This window comes from Mandrillus leucophaeus, unplaced genomic scaffold, assembly GCF_000951045.1.
Source record: "Mandrillus leucophaeus isolate KB7577 unplaced genomic scaffold, Mleu.le_1.0 Scaffold724, whole genome shotgun sequence".
In the NCBI taxonomy this organism is placed as follows: domain Eukaryota; kingdom Metazoa; phylum Chordata; class Mammalia; order Primates; family Cercopithecidae; genus Mandrillus; species Mandrillus leucophaeus.
The window spans coordinates 354,930-379,737 of record NW_012107853.1 but is presented as its reverse complement, the minus strand read 5'-3'; the positions used below and the strand labels follow the sequence as shown (position 1 = coordinate 379,737).

Here is a 24,808-nt window from a genome sequence, read left to right as displayed (position 1 = left end):
GGCAGCATATCAGCTGTCCTGATCAGCATCCAGCATTTGCTGCCTGGTCACTGTCCTTAAAACTACCCTTGTAAAAGTGGGGTGAAAAGAGATGAGGAAGAATCACACTGAGGCACCTATTCCATCCCCTCTCCTATCTTACTGGGAAGCTCAGTGAATTTTTCCCATCAACAGGAACACTGGTGAGGAAAAAGCGTATCACTAGCACCATCTGGCGGCTTCTTAAAAATACCAGTTTCTATGCAGTAGGCATGTTGGGTCTCCACACATGAAGGGACTCCTTGTGGTTACAAAGGACATTCCTTTCCTTTCCAAAGGCTGAGCTTAGGCAAAATAATAAAGTTTGTTAAAGTGACTGTTTCCAGCGACCCCTTCCTTTCTCAGCTTTATGTATGGGTGCATGTATTAAACAAACATAAGTGAGCGCATGCCATGTATCAAGCTCTCATGGAGCTTATGAGCTAGCGAAAGGATAGAGACAATTAATAGATAAACCGATAAATAAAAATAACTTCTGAATGAGAAGTTCTGTTTGGAAAATGAAGAGGGTGAGGTGATCAAGTGACTACATCAAACTGGGTCATCAAGGCAGGTCTCTGACGTAAGACACGGAGGAGGAGCAGCCTTGCCTGGCTAGGAAAAGCGCTCGAGGCAGAGCGCACGGCTTGCACGGGAACCTGGAAGAGGAGATGAAATCAGAGAGGCAGATCTCACAGGCCAAAGTGAACCATTTGGATTTAATTTAAGGCTCCTGGAAGTCTTTGGAGGGGCAGGTGCCAAGAGGAGCGAGAGGGGAGAACGGTGCCCCAGTGGGGAGGAGTTGTGTGTGCTGGGCAGCTGGGCAGGGAGCTCCCCTCCGGGCGGCACAAGCCATTTCCTTATGGCTCCATGAACATCACACAACCTTAGGTTTGGGAGGGACTTCCAGGTTTGCTCCAATTACCCATTCTGTGTTTCCATCCCCTACAACACCCTTGCTTGATGGTCACCCATCTCTGATTGCTTCCACTGCTCAAGGTCCATCAGAACAAGCCTAAGTCATTTTCTTCTGTGAGCCCTGCTTATATCTGGGCTGGCTCTCATGCTTTTCCTTTCCCTCCCGGGCCTCCTCTTTCACTGCCACGTGAGTTATAGGTTAGCTGCATGTGCTGCTGAGGAGCTTGTCAGGTGCCTCACTGGACAAAACGGACGGCTTTGGACCAGCAGTCAGTCACATTCTCTAAGGTAGGGAACCAAAGGTGCCCTTCGTTGCAAGAGGCAATCATCCCAGAAAGCCAAGGAGATGACCCGAGAGGGGGAGAGGCCATTGTTAGGGAACGCACATTTGTAATTCGTGTAGCAAAGTATTTTTTGAGTCCAATGTTGGATGCTTTTTCCTAGCCTCAAGGAAGCTACGCCTGCATGTTTTAGCTTTTTAGAGAAGGGTCATAAAAATAAGAGAGCCAGTATAGCCTTTAGGAACCTAATAATTACAAAACACTGGTAGGAACAGAACCATCTCCCACCATAATCAAAGTAAAATACTTGCAAAGTGGTACCGAGAGGAACACTCTGGAAGGGGGGCATCTCTATTGCTGGACCCGGCAACCGTGAAATCCTGTCATGGCCACTCCTTTCAGAGGGTTACTGTGGCTCCTGGGATTCAAGGGCATGTGGGGTATTGGAAGTCCAGTAACTTTATAGGGTCTAGGTAACATCACTGTTGTCTTCTCTAAAACTCAGGTAACTTAGAGAAGCAGATCATTCAGGAACTCACTTACTCACATTTCCCTATCTTAGTACATAGGTCCTATATGCTTGTTGAAAACGATCCAAACCTTCATTCTTCCTTCTCTTCCAAAGTTGCTGTGGCCTGGAAGAGAGTTCCCATGACACCTTCTCAGTTCCACACCCTAAGACGCTTTGTAGGGTAGATGTGAGTACGGGAAAAACGTCTTTCCTGGACACCTAGAATATCAGCCTTCCTCTCCTGCAATTAACCCCTTCCCCACTTTCCAAGCACTGCTCGAAACTGACCTCCTTTTATGACTAATTCTACCAGTGTTTAGTCACTCTGGCAGTTGCATTTTAGATCATGTAAGCCTACTTGTCTTTGCTTCTGTAACCAGCAACCAACACCAGTAGTCCAGGTGCTTGTAACATATGAAAGTAAACCAAACAAATGATGGGATTCATCCTTGCTACTGAAGTAAGATGCCCTGTTATATTTCAACACTCAGTACAAAGGGGTTCCCAGCGCCTGCCTTTTACAGGAACTATCATCACCTAATTAGCTTCAGTTTTTTGTATCTTATCAATTCTGGGCAACGGTATAGCAATGTTTTTAACAGCGGCAATGAACGATGCTTACTATAGTGCCAGTTGTTGTGAGTTCTTGCATCTGTTAACTCATTTCTTTCTCATGACCCACCAGTTTGCAGATGAAACCAAGGCATACAAAGGTTCAACGCTCTGCCCAGTGGCATCCAGTGAGTAATCCGTGTGGAGCTGAAAGTCACCTGCACATGGATACTAGGGACCATCAGCTCACTCCTTCAGGAAAGGTTGGTGCACATATTATGCTATAGCATTATTTCAGGCACTAGGATATAAATGAACAAGACAAAGTTCTTGTCCTCTTGGAGTTCACATTCCAGAGAAACTATAGATAAAAAATAAATAACATAAAGCAAGCAAGGGGATAAGAGTAATGACATGCTACATGAGATAGGATGGTCAAGGAAAGTCTTCTCTAAGGGGGTGGTGTTTGAGCAAAGACTTGAAGTGGGGGAGCGAGCCACATAGACACCTGGGGCCTACGCACCCCAGGGGGAGGAGTGTCAGTCAGCACGAAGGCTGAGGTGGAAGTGGACTTGGCATGTTTATGGGAGGACGAGGAGGCTGATGAGGCGGCAGTGACAAGGCAGAGAGAGGGAGGATGGCTGTACTTGACTCTCAGCAGCATTCATTGAACATCCCCTGCCCCTCTGCATATCTTCCATATCTCTGCAGCTGGAGCAAGACACACCCTGTCTTTATTTCCAGAAGCTTCTTCTCCAATATATGGTTAGAAGCTTGTGGATGCAGGACCAACCTTTTGCTGCCATTATGAGGTCTCAAGAGTGACACCTCATCTGGCGACCTATGCTGCCCCTCAATTTCTTTTGCCCTATAAACCGCTAGTCTTTAAGCTTGTCTTGGGGGCTTAATTGTCGCTCTCTGCTGCAGGAAGCTGAAGCACTCTTCTTCCGCATGCTGCCGCCCTTGTCAGTGACAGATGTCGTGGGAGAACTTGAGTCGAGAGTGGAGTGGGAGGTAGACCTCCATGCTGTGCACTGCTCCCAGCTCTGCTCTCCTTCCAGACAGGTGGTCTCCTGCCTTTCACTCGCACCTTGCTTGTACTGGCACGGCCTTGAGACTCATTCTATCTGATGAGCTGTGAGCAGGAACGACGTGTGTGACTTCTGGACCACATTTTAACTACTGAGGCAAGCTCCTCCAGTGTTCTCCTCCCATGCCACACCATCCCAGGAATTCAGTCTTAGGTGATGGGGGTAAGGGATGCCAAGGGCTGCTCAGAGGACTGTTACCCAGGAAGGTTGCCTGGACCTGCAGCAGGTTTGCCTTGAGCAGGAAAAACACCTCTTTTTATGTCTATGGCATTGAGATTTTGGTTGTGTTACTACAGCATAACCCTAGCCTTACCTGACTAATGGGAGGAGTTGCACTCCCTGAAAATCAACAATACAGTGTCTTAGCCTTGCAGGCACAACTATGTTAGGGGTTCATGATCTTTGAGGATACACAGCGGGCATGCAGTAAAACAGTGATAAAAACTGCAGGCTCTGGGGTCATAGAGCCTGGGCCTGAATCCCACTTAACCTCGGAGATATACACTCAGGCACATTACTGAAAACTTTCTAGGCTTAATTTACCTGTAAAGTGGCAATAAAAGAAAAAAATGTTACCTCACATAATTGTTAGAATGAGTTAATATTAATATATGCAAAATACTTAGGATAGCCTGGTACATGATCATCGATCAACAAATTTTTAATGATATTAGCTACTATCAGTGCAATTGCTATGCTCTTTTCTCTGGAAATGCATTTTGCTTTAACTGATCTTGAGCCAGGAAAATGTATGTGTTTAAGAATAATGAGGCCAGGGCCAGTGGCTCATACCTGTAATCCCAGCACTTTGGGAGGCCGAGGTAGGCGGATCACTTGAAGTCAGGAGTTCAAGACCAGCCTGGCCGACATGGCAAAACCCCATCTCTACTAAAAATACAAAAGTTAGCCAGGTGTGGTGGCACACACCTGTAGTCCCAGCTACTTAGGATGCTGAGGCAGGAGAATCACTTGAACCTGGGGGCAGAGGTTGCAATGAGCCGAGATCGTGCCACTGCACTCCAGCCTGGGTGACAGAGCAAGACTGTGTCTCAAAAAACAAAACAAAACTTCATTATTCACCAAGTTTTACTATCCAGAAATGGACAGCCAGTCAAATCCATCTCTCTTTAGCAACTGTTTTGTAAAATACCAGGCCTGTTCTCCCCCATTACTTCTTTTGCAGAAATTCACCATGTTGCTTCTACTCCTGCCATCTCGTGTATTGAATGAGCCTATCAGTAACTAGGGCAATACGAGAAAGCGATCCCCGCAGAAGGCACCACCACTAGCAGAGAAGGTGAGGCTCAGAGAGGTTCCTGAGACCACTTCCCTGAACTGGAAAGTTGACAGATGGAATAGATAGCCTAGCACTAGACATTGTTCTGAAATGTAGACACAGTTCAGTAGTCATAATCGGTGCTATCTGGATAACGGTTTCCACTGAATAATCCCACAAGGTTTTTTGGTCGTTATTCAGACTTCATGGTAAGCAAGGACCTTCTCCACTACTACATCATGCTATAGGATTCCCTGTGAAGTCCCATTTTAACTGCCAAGGCTCTCTTTCTGCGAGATCCAACCATGGGAGAACTTCCCGTTTATTTTTTCAGAAAGGTTGACCCTTAATAAATTCTTAATGATACAATTGAAAGTGGTTAAATGCTTAATGATACCAGCATAATATAGCCCTCTTCCCTTTTATTACGGCATGGTCTTGCACTATTTCAAAGTAAAATTCTGGGTAACTTTTATTTGGCACTTGCTCTCCTGCTGAGCCCTGTACAAACATCTATTATCTAATTGAATCCTCACAGCAACCCTTCATAAGTACTATTATTCCCACTTTAGAGATCAGGAAGTCAGGGCTTCATCAGAGTTTTAGAAATAATTTTAGAGGGTTTAGTGGGTCAGTAGACGTTTTAGAGTCAGTAGCAGTCCAGAGTCAACCAGCCAACTCTAAAGTCTGCTCTGAGTCAGCGTGTGCAGGTGTGACTTTCAGCTCCACACGGATTACTCACTGGATGCCACTGGCCAGAGCGTTGAATCTTTGTATGCCTTGGTTTCATCTACAAACTGATGGGTTATGAGAAATAAATGAGTTAACAGATGCAAAAGGCTCACAACAACTGGCACTATAGTAAGCATAGTTCGTTACTGCTGTTAAAAACATTGCTATACCGTTGCCCAGAATTGATAAACAATGAAAAAACTTAAGCTAATTACATGACGATAGTTCTTGTAAAAGTTTTGGTGAGAAAAGAAGGAACATCACTTGGTCCTATGAGCTATTTGTTTTCCATAAGTGCGGTATTTGATTTTTTGTTGTTGTTGTTGTTGTTGTTGTTGAGACACAGTTTCCCTCTGTCGCCCAGGCTGGAGTGCCGTGGCACGAACTCAGCTCACTGCAGCCTCTGCCCCCCAGGTTCAAGCAACTCTCCTGCCTCAGCCTCCCAAGTAGCTGCGAGTATAGGTGTGCCACCACACCCAGCTAATTTTTGTATTTTTAGCAGACAGGGTTTCACCATGTTGGCCAGAGTGGTCTTGAACTCCTGATCTCAGGTGATCGGCCCACCTTGGCCTCCCAAAGTGCTGGGATTACAGGCATGAGTCACCACACCCAGCCAGAGTGCAGTATTGGAAAAAGTTAGCTGTCAAAACGCAAATATGAATTAGCTACACTTCCCTAACCAGACCAAATGTCTCAGGTTGTCTTAACAATATAATATAAGCATATAATAGGAGGCATTCAGTCAGCAGTATTTTACTTCCTTTTTAAAGAACGCTGCATTTTCTATAGTTTGTTCAGTTCAATTGGTTTTAATTTTTGCATGCCATCGTTACAAATGAGTCTGGGGCTTAATATTTATACCAAGAGGAGAGAGAAATTAATGACACATTTCTGTCACCAAAGTGAAGGGGAACCAAAGTGTGAATGGGAAAAGGTGGTAACCTCAATGAACAAGAGACGGCTCCCTCTGCAAGCACATTAAATACGCTGCCTAGATCTGTATTTCTCAGCCATGTGCACCAGGTACATGGCATGGGTACCAAAACTAGATTTGTAAGTCCAATCCCAGACGCAATGGATCAGACCATCTGGTGGTTGCTCAAGAATCTTAACTAGCTCTCCAGGTGTTCTAAATGGATTCTGAAGTTTGAGAACTACTTGCTGAGCTTAAAACATAACTAGTGGCTGAGAAATCTAGGATGCTTTTCAAAATGTTTTAGGGAATTAAGAACACGAATTGCAAATGACTTGGTGACAGCTGACGCTGTTTTGTCTGCATGATATTCTGGTTTCTTAATTGTGGATGCTCAAACTGTCTTCGAGCCTACCATTCTCCTGCGAGGAGAAACGCTCTGCAGTTAACAGAAATGCTGTTGCATCTAATCACATCGCTTTCTCGCAGACTGTCAAATGCAGGGTGAACTCCTACAGCTTTTGCTTCATTCTCCCTTCTGAGCATCTTACACACGAACATCTTCTTTCTGAGACTCAGCTATCCAAGCCCATTGCTAGGAGAAAAGAACAAGAGCCTCGGAGTAACAAAAAATAGACAACGCAAAGGCCACACGATTCAGGATAACCTTTCAGGACTCCAGTTCAGAACTACTTTTGCTCCCCAGATTAGAATTACAAAGAGAAAAAGGAAGAGGAGGGTTTATAGGTAGTTCCTAGACAGTAACAAAAAGTGACAGCAGCAAAGACATACAAAACTGAAAAAAAGGGGTACAAAAATATAAAAAGAACTGGTGTTAAACCACTTGGTGTAAACGCAAATCTTCTCTCAGTGCCCTGAGGATATCCCTAAGTTGTGTGTGGTGCGGTCATCTATTGACACACGTGATGAGACTACACTGGCAGCAACATTTGTGGTTGGAAATATATTCTGGAAGTATTTTGAGTAAAGGTCTAAAATAAAATTAAACCTTATACTTTTTCAGAGGTGCACTATCAACTGTATGAAAACCATGACCAACTAAAATCTCTTATTTCTGGTGTTCCCAGATGCCCAGGGTTTTACTGGATGGGGAGTCAGTGTTACTTTAAAATGTGCCTCTTCCTCTGCAACCACAACTAAAATCTCCACCACCACGAAGGTATGTGTTACTGATTCCTCAGTGATACACATTTTAAGAGGTAGGTACCGTATTTTTGTCAGTGTAAAATAAGTTTGGTGACGAAATAGTTAGCATGAAAAGCAGAGTCCTGAAAATTGAGAAGACCCAGTGGAGCTGTGGTTGTATCTTTCCTTTCATCCCATCTGGGCAGTTTCCAAGGGAACACTTACTCAGATCTGAGGATGCTTACTGAAGCAGATGTATCTTTGCTGAGGTCTGGAGCATGCTATGCAGGCACAGAAAAGACGGTTGACTTACTAGGGCCATCTGGAATAAACAGACAACTTTCCCTATTGCTGGCAAGAAAAAAAAACAGGGCCTAACACCTTAAAATGAAGAATGATTTGCAATTTGACTCTCAGTAGGAAAACCAATATTCAAGAGCTGAATACTGAGGGTTCTCCCCGCCTCACCTTCAAGTCCTGGTTGATACTTAAGTATTTATTTTGACAACTGTGGCAGCAGAAGAAACTCTGGAGCCCTGCTGGGCAGCTGGGTCACTTGCAGTACTTGGTTCACAGCTACAGCCACTGTCTCACTGACACTTGATCTGGGTTTGCTGCGAGCAGGTGGCCTCATCTGGGGCATGATTATTTCACGGTCATTTCACCCTTAAGAGAAAACAGGATGTCCAAGATGTGTCCTTGGAATCTGTAAAAAATGGTTTTATTCAGAATTCCCTTTGAAGGATCCTGAGACAAGCTGATTCAGTTTCCTGAGAAGTGCACACTTGGGAACCAGGCTGCAAGAGCAGAGCGCGGACCCCCTCAGGAGCAGGAAGCAGCAAGTCAGCCCAGACTCTCCAGGACAGATCAAGAGGCCTCCACCACTCTACAGGGAACAGTGTTTGACTTGGGGGAAACGTGGCCAGGCGGCAAAAGGTGGCAAAAAGATAACAACAGGAGACACTTAACCCCTTTCCTCAAATAATGTACCACTGGGCATAATAGGATGTGTCATAAAAACATGTGTCCTTTGGTCCTAATTCCCCAAATCAATTACCCCCACTATTTCATTATAATTCACATTAGGTCAAAAAGGAAACACATACACAAAGCAGTCTGTTTTAACCTGAAATAATTCTGTTGATATTCGAATCGCTTTCAGTGGGACATTTGCTTTAAACCACAAGATATCTCCATCTCCAGGTACAAAAAATCCCTTCTTCCCTCCCCTGCCACCCCCCACCCCACCCCACAACCAAAGAAACAAACAAAACCCAAACCCACAACTCAGCTTCAAATAAGTTTGCAAGAAATGAGACTCTAAATATTTACATATGGGGCAAGAAATAAATCACAAAACTATTTACAAAAATACACAAGCTTATATGCATTAACAATTTACACCAGTTCACAAAAATATTAAGACATAAAAAAACACTATATAAATTAAAATTAAAAACTCAAGAGTATGATCTAAGACTTCCTAGGATGCTTCTCTCATGCAGGTCATGGTTGAAAAATCAGGTTTTGCTATTCAGAATCTAAACTGTAAAACCATTTTTATTCTTTGAACATTAACAGTACTAATCAGATAAGGAAAAACCCTCTGTGCACACTGACATTATCTTGCACACGTTATAATACACCATTCCTGACATTTCTGTAACACACAGTGCTGAAAATCACATGCCTCTAACCATGTGGCAGAAGTAACTCTCTGACATACTTTTACTTTCATTATTACTTTCTTACACATTCTGCTCAAGCAATACTTTGCCAACATACTAAATGGGTGACTGACAGGGCTGAAAACAGAGAAATGAACTTTGCAGGCTCCTTCTTTAACTAAAGGGGCAAATTTCAAATTTACATCGTTTGCGTCTATTACTGCTCCAAATGTGGTAACCTACTCCTCTGTCCCCACTCACATTAGTAACAGTCCCTCCTCTCTACAGAATTAGTCCTAGAATTTTTCAACCTGACCCTAAATTTTAAAAAATGCTTTGCCATTGTAAGAAACGTGCAGGCCCTACACGTGGGACCATCCCAGGGACTTGTATGTTTGAAAGGAAACTGAATATAGTAAGAAATAAGGCTCAGATGAAATTTATTAGTAAGAAAATGGCACCTCTGGGATTGTTAGCAAATTTTTTAGCCAGACGTCCAGGGAATATTTATTTCAATCAGACCAAACTGTGGAATCAGAATTTTGCCAAAAAGATAAAATCCGGAGGCAGGGCTCTGAAAATGTCAACAGGATTAAATTATGGGTTTAATGTATAAGGCAGCTCCACTTCCTTGATCATAATGCTGCGTGTCAAAATTGGAAAGTAATAACATTCAGTTACTCTATTTGTGAAGCCACACACGGTGGACTGTGCTGAGGTATCCGGCTCACAGTGATTTGCCGTCCGATTTCCACCCCACAACGTTAGAAAGGGAAAGATGCTGGAAAAGTCTCTCAAATAACTGAATCCAAACTTAAGGCTGCTGCTAGCATGCATTAAATGAAGTAACTCTAGATTTGATCTAAAGTTTGTGTTTCACGCTTATAACAGTAATTGCAATCATCATTCTATATTCGAAATATTTACCTGATATTTCTAAACCCATAGGACATTTATGAATAAAGAAATTGCTTTGAGGAATTAACCCTACTATTTATAAAAAAGGCTTTAGTTTCAGGACTAAACAATGTGTGCGACAACAGATCCACAAATATTACAACTGGACCGGACTCCCTGGGTTACTTCCTTCAGGCTCTCAGTTACTGAAGCCATGTGTATCTCCTGGTCACAGCAGCCCCTCTTCCTAACCTCCATGCTGCTGGTGAGAACTTACAGGGCTGGTGAGGTCTCCAAGGGGCAATGGGTTGCCTATTTGACAAAAATACGATTAAGGTAAAAAAAATTAGTGCCACATATTCACCAAAGGTCAAACACCTGTATGTAGCACCCAGGGTGTTTTTGTGCCAAAGGGAAGTATCCTAACAAGTTTCCTAGCACTTTGACTACATACCAGTTGGGTCTGTACTTTTAATGTAGAGGCCTCAATTTCCAGACCTTTTCACATATGGGTGTTTCAAGGTTTCTACTACGGTTTTTACTGCATCCCTCCAGTGAATTCTAAGGGAACAAAAGAAAACCTTATAGAATATTCCCACATATCAATGTGTTGTTCTTAAAACATTTTATTTTTTTCTAAATATAAACCCTTAAAATGCACATTATTTTTTAAAATAAAAACTGGCATGAATCCTAATCTTTATACAATTTCACAGCAATAATAGCAGCATGATTTTAGCCTCTTAAAAGATTTCCTCCTCTGCTCTAAATAAAAATTAATTTCAAGTTCTAAAAAGCCAGAGCAGCAACCATCCAATAAATGGAATGCAATTCTCTTAGTGTCTTCTGCAGACTGAGCGTTTAAAATATGTGAATGTATCAAACTTGAGTATTATTAAGAGTTATGGAATGAAATGACAATCTAAACTCATTTTGTAAACACAGGACTGCCTTGCTAGTCTGATGTATTTTATGGGGTGGATGGAGCTGAGAACATAGAATGGAGTTGGGCTAGAGAGTTCCTACTCTAATAAGGAATGCAACTTTCAAAAGCTGCAGGTGTTAAACATGTTTAACATGTCTCCAGAGTTATAAAGAGCTATACCTGAAATGCTGGTGTAGATGGTAATTACAACACGACTGTGACCACACAAGTACAGAGTAAGCAAATGACAGTAATGGCTTAGGACAGCAATGATAACTGCCCCGAACTCCACTGATGAAATGGGGCTGTGTACTAAGCAGTTATTGCAGGAACTTGCAGTCTAATAATAGATAATTTGTAGCTACTTAAATTCCCAGGGATCCTGTACTCAGGTTTAGAAACAGAAACAAACACGGAAATTTATATTCATAATAAATTATGTGTGTCTATCCAGTCAAACCATGCTGGGCTTTTTTAATGAAAGAAAGCTGATAATTTAGGAAAACCAATGGTATGACATGTTTTACTAGAATTACAATTCACCAAACATTATTGAGGGGTGGGGTAAGAAGAAAACCTGAAGGCAGGCAATGCATTAAAAGCATCAATAAGAGTTTTCTGGTGTTAACAAAGTTCACTGACAATAAGAACTTTACTATCTTCCACCTAAGAAGTTTCCTTAAATACTAACTTTTAAAAATCCCTTCTGTCATGATATGAGCCCATTCATTGAACCGTGAGGAACAAGGATGGAAAATAAGAATAGAAAAAGTATGGTTCAGCCTGAGTCTAAGTGGTCTGGTGTTCTACCAAATGTTTAATTTAAAGTCTTAATTTCTTATTTTTAATTATAATGTTGCTGTCTGACTGACTGATCTTGAAGGATCAGGGATTTTTTGATGACTCTAACTGAACACAAGCTCCTTCTCAGATGGGGCGAGTGAAGTGAGAAGAGTGTGTCAATCTGGGCAAGTTGTGCAGCTACTGATGGAGAAGCAGGGACACAACAGGGAATGCAGAAGCCCTACCAGGACATCGATGTGAGCTGCTCTCAATTATGCAGCAAATACTAAGAAGAAAGGACAACGCTGAATTCGAATTCAGTGAAAGGCAGTCCTCAGGCTCTTTCAAGCTAGCCCTAGATCTGTGTCCTGCGACAGGTTTCTCTACTGGGTTTCAGCACGGGGTTTTACCATCCTTCAGATCTTTTCTAAAGACAAAAATGACAAAGTCTATAGATGGAAGAGGTGGTAATGAAGCAGGGAAGGGGAAAAAGATGGTGATGTGTTTACTTTTATTATCTTTTTTTTAAATGTGGCCAGGGGTTTTATATTATTTTTTTTTTAATCTTTTTGGTTATTGAAAAAAATAGAACAGTCCACTGTCCAGCAGAGGCTGCTTCAACTCTATTGCTCCAGGGCTCATTCTGCATGGATCTGTGTTTCAGGATGCTGCAAGGACAACTCTGTGGGCAGGAAGGCCCCTTGACCCAAAGCTGTAGCATAGGTCCTGCTCTGCGGATGGGGAAAGCCGGGGGGCACATACGTCCCCATGCCGCCCCCTGCAAAGACTCCCCGCTGGTGCTGAGGCAGGGGGTGGTAATCTTCCAGGTTATCATACTGAGACACACCAGCCACGCTGCTCTGGCGCTTGCCGTGCGGTTGGTATTGGTGCAGCACACTGGGGTCCCTCTCCACCTTCTGGGTGTGATGGAGTTTGAGGCTGTGACTCCTCTCTGGTTTAGGGGGTGGGACCATTGACTGCGTGAGGTGTTCTTCCTCCTTGTAGCAGTCTCTGGAGTGTTTCTCTGGGGCAGAAGGCTGCCTAGCCCAAGGTCGCTCCATCTCTTTGGAGAGCCTCACCTCTTTGTGGTTCAGTCTTAAAGATTCTTGCCCGGATGCAGCATATTTCACTCCAGAGTTATGGTAGCTGACTGGCTCAGAAGTGTCTGGAATCCCTTTGGACCCATAATCTAACTGGCCAGCTCCCTGGGGATAAGGGGGCCCATTCTTTGACTCACAGAACTGCCTATGGCTTGCTTCCTGGTGCGCCCTGTGCTCAGGGAGACTGCAGCCCATGTCAGGAAGCTTCCTGCTCCTCAGGCTGCTCTGCTTCTGCGGCAGGGATGGCTTCTCCGGCTGCGTGCTACCATGGCCTCCGTGGTGGTGGGCTCTGTCCATCTCTGCCTCGGGATGCCTCCTGTAGAAGCGGTCCTCTCCGTCGGGACTGATGGCCTTGGCTGCATGGCGGCTTTCCTTTCCTTCTGCCACTGAGAGAAGTCCAGTTTTCCCAGGATCTGATTTACTACGCAGATGAATGACATAGATCCCACCCAAGTCGTCCTGCACGGCCGGGGTCATGTTATCATACTGGGACATGACAGGCCCTTTCACCTTCTGCCGAGCACGGCTCTCTCTCCGGATGGACTGCATGCGGTATTTTTCCATGTCCTCAAGATCCCATGAGGTGTAGGTGTGCTTCACATCAGCCGCCGGAGGCATGTTGACTACATTATGGTCGTTGGGAGAGAAATAGCCAGTCACGTTGGCCCGGGGACGTGGAGGCAAACCAGCATAACTGTACAAGTTCTTTCCTTGCAGCCTAGGATTGTAGAAAGCAAAGTCTCGATTGGGAAGGCGGTGAAGGGGTCTCAACTGGACTGTGCCATAGGCATCCACATCACACAGGGCCCCATCTGGACTGTAATAGGAACTAGAAGAGCTGGAATATGGGCTATACCTGTAGTGGACCCGGCCATTCTCAAAGTAAGGCTGCAGCTGAGTGACGTGATAATCAGAGCGGGCCTGGGAGGACTGATATGGCTTATATTGGTACAGGGGTCTTGGGCAGTAGGCTGGCTCATCATCTGGGGGAACTTCTGTCCGTGAAATGGGAACAGAGCGAATCATGGAAGACGGCGGAGCATGGAGAGACTGCACTCTCCGGATGGTAGGGTATGGTGGAATGTCTTCAGGGTAACAGGTATTCCTAACAGAGGAGCTCAAAGACGACACATACTCGATCCGGCTGCATGGCTTGGAATGGTGTCCAGATGCGTTTCTTCCTGGGGCCACATATGTGTTATAACGAAGACTCATGGAGGCTGGTGGCTCTGACCTGGCACCATACACTTGGTGCTGCTCCAATTTACTGTGATGTGGAGGTACACTCTGGGGACGGTACTGGCAGTTTGGAGTCATACTGAAATGCAAACAGTTTTCTGGACCAAAGGGTTCAGTGGTGACATCGGGTCTAGCAAAGGAGGAGTAAACTGTTTTCTGAGAAGCATGCTTAGGTTGTGGGACAGGAAGTGGTAAAGGCAATGCATCATCCACAGAGGCGGATGAAGCAGTGACAAAGGAATGATAATTCGAACTGCTGGTGGCATCTGCACTGCTGGAGTGTATGGCAGCAACCATCTTACTCTCCATCGTCCTGGTGGGGGGCAGTGGTGTAGGAAAGCCACAGGGATGTGCAGGGACAGACTCGGCACGCAGGTGCAGCAGCGGGGCCCGGGCACCATCCCGCACTTTCTCAGGCAGGCCTGGCTGGACAGCTGTAGCCATGGGACACTGAGCAGCAGCTGCACCACTGTCACTGATGAAGGCAGACACAGGGTCATCCACGGCTCGAGGTTCAGGTGGCCTCTCTGGAACTGGAACTGCTCCTTGAACCTATTGAAAGACAATAATACCATGGGTCTATTTTTTGTTCCGTCTATGAATCAAGTACTATTAAATTTGTAACTCACAAATTGAGGCTGGTTGGGTAGCAGCTTGAACTTTCCCAAGCCATGTGGTTGCAATGAATCTGTACCCACTGATAGGAAAAGAAGGCTGGTGCTGCTATTTTGTATAAATATAGTATTCTCTCTGGAGAACCATTCAAAGTTTTCTAATTTATGAGAGGTTTTAAATGCGAGGCGAGGTGGCCTATGGCATGATTTTAATATACAAACCAAGAGAGGTTTAGTCAAGTAATACTGTAGAGCTTAAAAATACATACCCGATCCTAGTCTAGCTCAGTCTTAACACCAAGGACATTTTGTTAAATTAAGAGTTCATTCTATCATCTGGAGAGACTTTTGAAATTCACAGTTGTACACAGTGAGCAGCTTTAGGCCTTCAAAAATAGGGAAAGGCAATATTCAAATCAGAGGCTACTGCCTCTCCCCTACCTTTGATTCCACCTTAGTCTGGCCAAAGATAATCCTCATACTGAAAACATGCTATCCTTGAGAAGCAGTAAACACAGCATCCTCCACTAAGGTCTAAAATCTGAAGTCCTATTAATAGTTCAAGGTGACTAAGAAAAACAACCTGTGGCACTTCTTAAAATATGAGGAAATTCAGGAAGAAACCTTAGCATTCTGCATACTACATTCTCTCACTGAAACAGGTGCCTGACTATGGGACAAACTGCTGGTGAATGCTAGGAAAGTAACAAAAATCCCAAGGTACTATAATCTCTTACATTTGCAAAAAGTCTGCAAGGCAGACAGTCCTACGGATGTTTTGAGAATGAAGTATTTTCATTGTGTAACTGTGAATAATTGGCAGAGAGTAGGTAAATGACTTGCCCAAAGTCACAGTCAGTCAGTGATGGAGTTAGAATAAAAAAAAAAAAAAAACTCACAACCTTAAAGCCCACTTTGTCTTACTAAGTGTTACTAGGAATAAACTAGTGTTTTACTAGTTTATTGTGTTACTAGGAATAAACTACCAAGACACTTTAGAAGAAAAGGGAGCAGGTACAGTTAAGCTATAGTCATGGAGGAGCTACTCCCTTTCCTCGGGAAAAGCCAGCATCAAGGTAACGGCAGGCTCCAACCTCAAATGGGAATTATTTCATGGAAACCAGCCATAGGGCTTAAAAGCAATTGTTGTGTCTGACTCAAAGGTAACAACACACCCTGCTGAAAAGTGACATACCTTTGGTAATAGTATATTTCATCTCACTGATATCTTCCCCTTCTTACCTTGTGGGAATTATTTAATCCTATATTGGTTGCTGCTTGTACCTGCCCCACAACTGGTGGCTGCTCTGCAGATCTCTGGGAAGGTGGAGGGGGAAGGGGACGATTAGTTCTGTGCGTGCGCTGAAGGGTGGCAGCAGCAAAATCAGCAGTGGTGGGTTGTTCAGCCACATCCCAGCTGACTTCCTTGGTGCTCATTTGGGCTGTTGCTGGAGTAGTTGTCATGTACGTCATGGTGGCTGTGCTGGTATTCTCTTCGGGGGACCCAGAAGGAGGATAGATTTTATCCCTAGGTAAATTAGGAGGTGTGGGTGATTTGTCTGCAAGGGACCCAGAAGGAAGGAAGATTTTATCCCTAGGTAAATTAGGAGGCGTGGGAGATTTGTCTGCAAATTCTAAAGGGTGATGGGGTTTATCCACACTTGCACCAAGATAAGAAGGAGGCTGATCTCCACTGTAGAAACGGGGTGGAGACTGGACCTGATCCAAGAAGGAGACAGCTGGCATACTGTTCTTCCCAGACTGGTCTTCAGGGAAACTTATAAGATCATCAGACTTCTCTGAGTCTAAGGGAACTGAAGTAATTCTGGCCTTTTCTGGGTCCCCAGATAAATATGTTTGATGTGGCTGATTCCCTGTTAAGTCTACTTGGTGATATTGCTCCCCAGATTCAGTTGTGTTGGAATGGGTAGGATCCCCAACAGCTGTTGTCTCTGGTAGAGGATGGTCACAGTTTCCTGGTGCATTATTCTGGAGGTGGAACTGCTCTGCTGGTCGATCGGTTTGGAAATAGGCCTTATCTAGAGCAACTGCAGAGTAAGAACTGGGCAGATTATCTTCAGTTGTAGCCACCGCTATATCTCCATAATGTGTATACCCAGCCTGAGAGGTCCCTGGTCTCTTCAATGACTGAGTTGAGGCTTGCTGTGCGGACTCAGCTAATGCTAGCGCCAACATTCGGGCAACATTTTTCGGAGGCGGTGGTGGTGGGATAAGAGAGACTGAACTGACAGGAACGGAATCCTGAGGGGGGTCATGGGTAACTGCTCCTAGTGGGAAATTGGGAAAAAAAATGAGAGTGAAAAGGTAGCTTACGTTATCCTAAATGGAAAGCCAAACACTCCCCATGTGATCACTAAAAAATAGGTGCCTTCCATATTTCAAAATGGCAATCCATGATCTTCTATCCCACATGCAAATGCTGTAGAAAACACATCTGGTGCAGAAGGAAAACTAAAACAAACAGTGTATAAAGACCGCAATCTCTTCTGGAATTGCTACAGAGATGGGGGGAAAAAAGCAGATCCCTCACCTGGCTCAGAAAAGATTGCTTAGAAAACAAGCTTCAAGTGCTTGCAGACTGTTATTATGAACAGTTTTTACATTTGATGGTGTAGGCTGGCTTGTTAACTTGGAAGGCTACAATAAAGATATTTTATTAGAAGAGAAAACAGAATCAAGAGCTACGCAGTTGTGCAAAAATTATCCACGAATTCTCACTGTCCAAAGAGATAAGGGGGCTTTTGTGAAGATTTGAAGCAGGACCACTGGCCCTTTTGGGGAATTTTGTTTGACTGCTTTTAATTTAGGGCTTTGAGCCATCAGCACCACCCAGAAAAGCACTCTCTTTGATTAAAGGCTAGCTGTGGACCAATTTCTCTCCTAAAAGGCACAGATGGCACACAGGATTGCAGATCCCTCTTAACTTAAAGAAAGAATGGAGGAAAACAAACGGTACCTGTCTGAGTCTGTCCAGAAGCTACAGCCTTACTCTGACTGCTTGAGACAGACTGATCCTCTTTCCCTGGTAACTCTACTTCTTCAGCAGCCACCTGGTCCAGGGGCTGGACTTCAGATTCACATCCTTCTTGGGCATCTGTCTCATTTGTTTTCATCTTTACTATCTGGGTGGGGGATCTATTTGTGGCATCCCTTTCTTCAATGCATTTGTCCCAGGCTGAAGATGATGCATTCTGAGCTGTGGTATTTGAGACTGTACCAATGACTTCTGACACCCGTGGTGGTAGGGTCACTGAAATTGGCTCAGATATGTTCATAGAAGGTGATTTGCTTAATTTCCGTCCTATCTTCGGAGAGAAAGCATAGACGACCTTTTCCGTAAAGGAGGATGGCTTAGATGATTTCTCTTCAGTTGGGCTCAAGTCCAGGGTAAAGAATGGACTCAGTTTCTCCTGAAGAGGAGAGACAGGTTCAGAGCTTGCTGTGCTTCCTGGAGTCTGACATTGGCTACCACCTGTTTCTGCATCCTTTTTATTGGCACTTGTTTTATCCTTGGAGTATCCTGGTGAATCTAAAAAGGAAGCACCACTCTCCAGACATTCTGATTCGGCCTTGGGAGGACTACATTGAAATGACATTGGATCAAAATCCAGGCTGGCTACTCCAATGTCTGGTGGGCTCAAGTCAACATCCTCAGCTGAATGAGGAGACATAAGGGCTGGGATATGAAGCAGCCCTCCTTCCTCCTCACTCTCATTGTCATGAGGCAGATTATCATAGGAGTTACAGCGGTTCCCCAGCATTTCTCCATTAAAAGAGGCAGACAGTGCGTCGCTGGAAGATCTGGGTCTTCTGGGTCGGAAGAGCTTAGAATCACCTGGAAAAAATGAGTAACAATGTCAAAGTGTGAACATCCTAGATATACAATGCTGGGGTAAGTCACCTACTCAGCACAGCAGTAACTTACTGTCTAGGTGAAGGAAGTGTTACTTCTCATTTTCTTTCTGAAAATTCTTTCAGGGCACACAGATCATTTAAACTTGAGATAACAGAACTCCCAAACCAAATGCTACATAGCGAACACATGACAGAATCAGAGGGTGAATGCAGTATTTCATGGTCTGGATAGGAAAAATAACTCAGAATGCTTGGATTCTATTACTAATCCAACACTGATTCTTGGTGTGACTTTGGGCAAGCTTTTCATTTCTTTGTGTCTTATTTTATCACTGGCCCTCATATGACTTATGAGAAGGAATTAATCACTTTGAGTGGCGTTTTGAATCTATAATAGCAAAATGGATTTTTTTTTTTTTGTGGGGAAACATCCTTATAATATTCAAATTTCTAAATAAACTGAACTTCTCAATGAAAAAATCTTCACAATCCCATAAAGTATTTACATATATTTAGTAAAAAATTCCTTTCAGATACTAAACAAGAACCTCATTTTCCCCTTAAGAATAGGCTTTAAGTTTCCCAAGCAGAGTCCTCAAGAGTAGCAGAGAGTATTACATAATTTTATGATGTTGCTAAATATCAAACTGGTAAAAAAAGAAACTATTCTATTAGGATTATTTTAATTGCCATAGTTAAAAAGTAATTTAAAGAGGCAGAAACTATCTTAATAAATATAAATATATTGGTCGGGCACAGTGGCTCATGCCTGTAATCCCAGCACTTTGGGAAGCTGAGGCAGGCAGATCACCTGAGGTCAGGAGTTCGAGACTAGCCTGGCCCAAATGGCGAAACCCCATATCTACTAAAAATACAAAAGTTAGCTGGGCATGGTGGCGCATGCCTGTAGTCCCAGCTATTCAGGAGGTTGGGCAAGATAATCACTTAAACCAGGTGTTGGAGGTTGCAGTGAGCCAAAATTGTGCCACTGCACTCCAACCTGGGCGACAAAGCAAGATTCTGTCTAAAATATATATATGTATTCACAAATGTACTGATTACCCATAAAATTAATTCCTTACAAACATCTTCTGCTTAACACTAGTATCTACCTAGCTTGCTGCATTGTTTTTGTAAGTTATCTTGACTAGTTTAATTGAAAATCTTGGAAAATTCACATGATGTCAGACACTTGGATAAAGTGACGGGGAAGAACTTCTGGAATCAAAAGCAAAGCCATTGATCAGTGAGGATCTGGCAGTTAGAAGAGTTATTAAATGACGATGAGAAAGCTGACCAAGATGATGATACTTCAGGATATTTCAAAAGAGCAAGATTTCACTTGTTCTTGAGTATCACTGGATTAAGAAAAGCCCTTTGGAAATCAATGTAGCTCCTTTTTTTTTTTTTTTTTTTTCTTTTCAGACAGAGTCTTGCTCTGTCGCCAGGCTGGAGTGCAGTGGCACGATCTCGGCTCACTGCAACCTCCACCTCCTGGGTTCAAGCAATTCTCCTGCCTCAGCCTCCCGAGTAGCTGGGACTACAGGCGAGCACCACCACGCCCAGCTAATTTTTGTACTTTTAGTAGAGACAGGGTTTCACCATGTTGGCCAGGATGATCTCGATCTCTTGACCTCGAGATCCGCCCACCTCGGCCTCCCAAAGTGCTGGCATTATAGGCGTGAGCCACTGTGCCCGGCTGGTTAGTTTTTTTAAAAGGACTTTCTTTATAATTCTGCTGCAATGGCAAAACTCAATTCAAATAAATGAAGAATGTCCTATTATGCTATTACAGTTCTATTAAAAAAAAAAAGCTTCTTCCAAATTGACATTTAATTCTTTATTCTAAAAATTAGTGCATAGATATAACCAAAATCTAACTTTAGCTAAATAAGAGAGAAAATAAACTTATTTGCACAATTTTTTAGTTTTGTTTTTTAAGTTACACTGCAGTCAAACCTCTTTTCACCCTTAACCATGAAATTTTAGTCCCTATTTTAAAAAGATTTTCTTTTTTTTTGAGACAGAGTTTCACTCTTGTCACCCAGGCTAGAGTGCAGTGGTGCAATCTAGACTCACTGCAACCTCCGCCTCCTGGGTTCAGGCGATTCTCCTGCCTAAGCCTCCCAAGTAGCTGGGATTACAGGTGCCTGCCACCATGCCCAGCTAACTTTTGTACTTTTAGTAGAGATGGGGTTTCGCCACATTGGCCAGGCTGGTGTGGAACTTCTGACCTCAGGTGATCCACCCATCTCAGCCTCCCAAAGTGCTGGGACTACAGGCGTGAGCCACCACGTCTGGCCAAAGATTTATCTTAAGTTGCCTTCTCCAAGTACTAATTATCCTTGTAAATGAGGACCACATGTAATCAATCCAATCTATGAAATTTAAGACCAGGTTAAGCCATTTGCAAGACACTGGTCTAAATATCAAAACTGCTTAATTATACACTTTATAAAATTATGCTCCCATTGTAAAATTTAAAGGAAATAGTAATAACACAAGTTTTCACTAGACATTAATAAATATAAATGGCTAACTTGAAATATTTCAGCTATTTTTATGTAAACTGAATAGCAGTCATGCCAAAAATGAAAAGATTAAAGACTGCTACCACGTGAAAGCATCAATGAATTTTAATCTGAATAATACTAAATAGATACTAGTATTCCTAGGAAATGAAGAGCCTACTTACTAAGCACAGGCATATAAAAATAAACTCAATTGCAGTGTTCTTTTCTGCAATACATTACAGAACACAATGGCTGAAGCTTTCAGTCTTACCATCAACTGCATGGAGAGACGTAAGAGACTCCTCACTTTTAGCTGAACGGAGGGTTCCTTCTGCCCTGCCACCTGAAGAATGAAAAACAAATAGTGCGAAGATTTATTATTTGTTACATATGTGGTTAATGGGATCAGTGTTTTCCTTGATACATTTAAACTTTTGAGAGTGATTAGCTGTACATTTTGACAGCAATTTAGTAGTCTATTATATAGCGTGTTACACTGTTCTTAAATGGTTTCCCGTGTGAAAAATCTCTTTTCTAAAGGATTATGAATTTGAGCATAGAGATTAACTAAGATGCTTCTTTCTTTCACATTTCGTAAAGACCAATATGATGTCTTGAGATGACATCATACCGGATGTAGAGTGGACCTTACACCCAATGACTGGCGTCCTTGTAAGAACACACAGAGACACAGAGATGGCCATGTGGACATGGAGGCAGAGATTGGAGGGATGCTGCCACACGTCAAGGAATGCCAGGAGCCACCAGGAGCTGGGAAAAGCAAGGAAGGATTTTTCCCTGGAGCCTTTGGAGAGAACACAGCCCTGCTGATACCTTGATTTCAGACTTTGAGCTTACAGAGCCACAAGGGAAAAAAAAGAATCTGTTTATTTTTTACCACTCGACTTGTGGTAATTTGTTACAGGAACTCTGGGATATGAACACAGGTAACTTTACGTACATATGTGAATCTTATTCGCTAAATATCTTCGTCCTCTTTAACCCCCTGGCAGCACTATGAATGCTTTCTTTTTAACCCCCTCTTCCCCTGCTAAGGATAGCATGCATCTTTTTTTCTCTGCCTACCTTTATAATAATTTCTTCTTACTCTCCTCTCATGACAGCTCTTCCTTTCCCACCTTTAAACATTGCTTCTCTCCAAAATTCAGCCCTCAACTGGCTTCTTTTCACTCTGCTCCCATCTCTTGAAATACCATTCTTAGTCTCTTGTCAGTTAGGTGAATCCCTACTTCTCCTTGACAACCCATATCAAAGGCTGTATTTTCTAATCACTAGCCCCTCCTCTACAAGAGTTGACAATTCCTATTATAACTATCTCATGTGACTATTTCTTTTATTTTTTAAGAGACAATGTCTCGCTTTGTCACCCAGGCTGGAGTGCAATGGCACAACCATAGCTCACCACAGCCTCAACCTCCTGGGCTCAAGTAATCCTCCTACCTCAGCCTCTAGAGTAGCTGAGACTATAGGTGTGTGCCACCAAGTCTCACTTATTTGCAATTTATCTTTTTTTTTTTTTTTGGTAGATGCAACGCCTCACTTTGTTGCCCAGGCTGGTCTTGAACTCCTGGCTTCAAGCGATCTTCCCGCCTTGGCCTCCCAAAAAGTTGGGATTACAAGTGTAAGCCACTGTACCTAGCCTAAACCACTATTTCAATAACTACGATTCTGCGCTAATAATTCAGTTTCTTACACGTATGACTTCCTAATTTGACTTGGAAGGCAGACTACCTTAATTTTCTATCTGCAGAGCCTGCTATCAAAATAGTTAGCACATGCTCCACATGATTGCAAAGTGAATGACGAATTAAATGAATTGAACATTATACTTCAAACACTACCTAAGAAGAAAGTACTACTATCCTTCCTAGATTCAGAAGTTGTTACTATCAATAGAACATGGCTTTTAAACTATTTTTAAAAGAGCAGTTTTTCAACAGTAATAGATTTATTTGATCTAATAAAATACTCTATTAATGAGACTCCTAATAAATAATACCTTCTCTAGTTAAAAGAGTTATAAACTTGAAAGGTATGTTGAAACACAGTTTTGAAATTTTTTTAGATCTGTAAAAATACAGATCAATAAATTTAGATACCATAGCAGTATTTATTTACAACAATATACAAGGTATATGGGAATTTAATCACATTTACACTATATATACAGTTTCCTTAAGAAAAGAAATTGCATACTTCTACATATTTATATATCATTTATATAATATTACTTTTCAGTTTAGGAATAAAGAATTGGTGAAAGAAGACACTCCATATGTGTGACACAACTGTGAACATGTTACGGAAGCAGATCATAACAATATGTGAAGAATGTGCCCAGAGCAACCAAAGACCATCAGGACAGCAGCAGAAGTGAGAATCTCCCAGGCATTCACCTTTCAGAGCCATGGCTTTCATCTCTGAAGGCTCACTCTCATTCCGCTGCAGCTTTCGTTTAGAAACAGATGATGATTTCCCCAAGTTGAAAAAGGAACGCCAGCTACCCACAGGAGACTTTTTCATCTTATTTTGAGGCCTCTTTCTATGAAAGAGAAAATAATCAATCAATATTAAGATAGCCATGGGTCTGTCATTTCTTATAGAAAAGAAATGAACACATGACAGAAAGAACCAAACAGCCTGGAGAGGCATAAGTGAAATAGTAAGCAAACATCTACCTTCCAGACAGCACACTCTACACAGTGCAGCCAAAGCAGAAAATGGATATTAAACATGCAGATTTTAGTAGTAGTAACTATTTTCACAAAGATCATTCTTATACATGTCTTCATATTTGGATCCAACCTCACAAACTGTAAAGTAAGTGGGAATAAGATGTCTCTGGGAATAGGAAATATTAAGTGTTCAAAAATAATACAGAGTTAAAGAAAATGATTTTAGGTATGAGTAGAGACTAAGGGCAAAAAAATAAGACAAGGATTAAGAACAATAACAAACATATACCGAATGCCAGGCACTGTGCTACCTGCCTTATATGTAATATATCCTTTAAATCAGATATAACCACATGAGGTAGGTACTATTACTCTCATTTTGCAGCCAAGGAGATTATGACACTAAGAAGTTCAAAAAACTTCCTCAACATTATAAAACTATTAAATGATGGAGTCAGAATTGGAACCCAGGCCTATCTACATCCCAATATCTACTCTCTTAACTACTACTCCATAAAGAAATCTTTGAAAACATTATGGAACTAGAATACAAAATCAAGATGCTGAAGACAAACTCAGGATGACAAAGTAAAAGAGTATGTTCCGACTTTTCACTGACAGAATGTTTTTAGTCACAGGAAGTGAAAGGAAGTTAGAGGAATTATACTAAAATATGGGAAGAACAAATTCTAAAGTTATATTAGTACTACCCAATCCAGAGAATCAAAATCCTTACATTCATGTGTAATAGCCAAAGGAGTAGCAGAGACATCAAAAATAACTTTTACATACATTAGTCTTCCTACTATAACCTAGTAAAGAAGATACAGAAACCATGTTATTATCATTTCTTTAGAGTAACAGAATTTCAGAGCTGGAAGGGACATTGAAAGAGTGAACTGCTGCAGTGGTTCTCAAGTCCTAGCAGACATCAGAATCACCTGGAAAGTTAGATGAATGACCAATTGCTGGGTCCCACGCCCAGAGTTTCCGATTCAGCGGGTCTGGGGTGTGACTGGACGACTGGACAATGTGCACTTCTAATAATTATCACCAGGTG

General features: G+C 42.6%; 1 protein-coding gene across 1 annotated transcript in view; it reads right to left on the bottom strand.

Moving 5' to 3' along the window:
* Positions 1-8,980: 8,980 nt before the first annotated feature.
* Positions 8,981-24,808, bottom strand: part of ARHGAP32 (Rho GTPase activating protein 32) — a 222,842-nt gene continuing 207,014 nt past the window's right edge. Inside the window, exons 18-22 of the mRNA XM_011965417.1 lie at positions 23,470-23,615; positions 21,324-21,395; positions 17,641-18,519; positions 15,906-16,951; positions 8,981-14,601 (exon numbers count right to left, since the gene is read on the bottom strand). Coding sequence (XP_011820807.1) covers positions 12,349-14,601; positions 15,906-16,951; positions 17,641-18,519; positions 21,324-21,395; positions 23,470-23,615 — 4,396 coding nt within the window. The 3' untranslated portion in view covers positions 8,981-12,348. The remainder of the gene's footprint in view (positions 14,602-15,905; positions 16,952-17,640; positions 18,520-21,323; positions 21,396-23,469; positions 23,616-24,808) is intronic.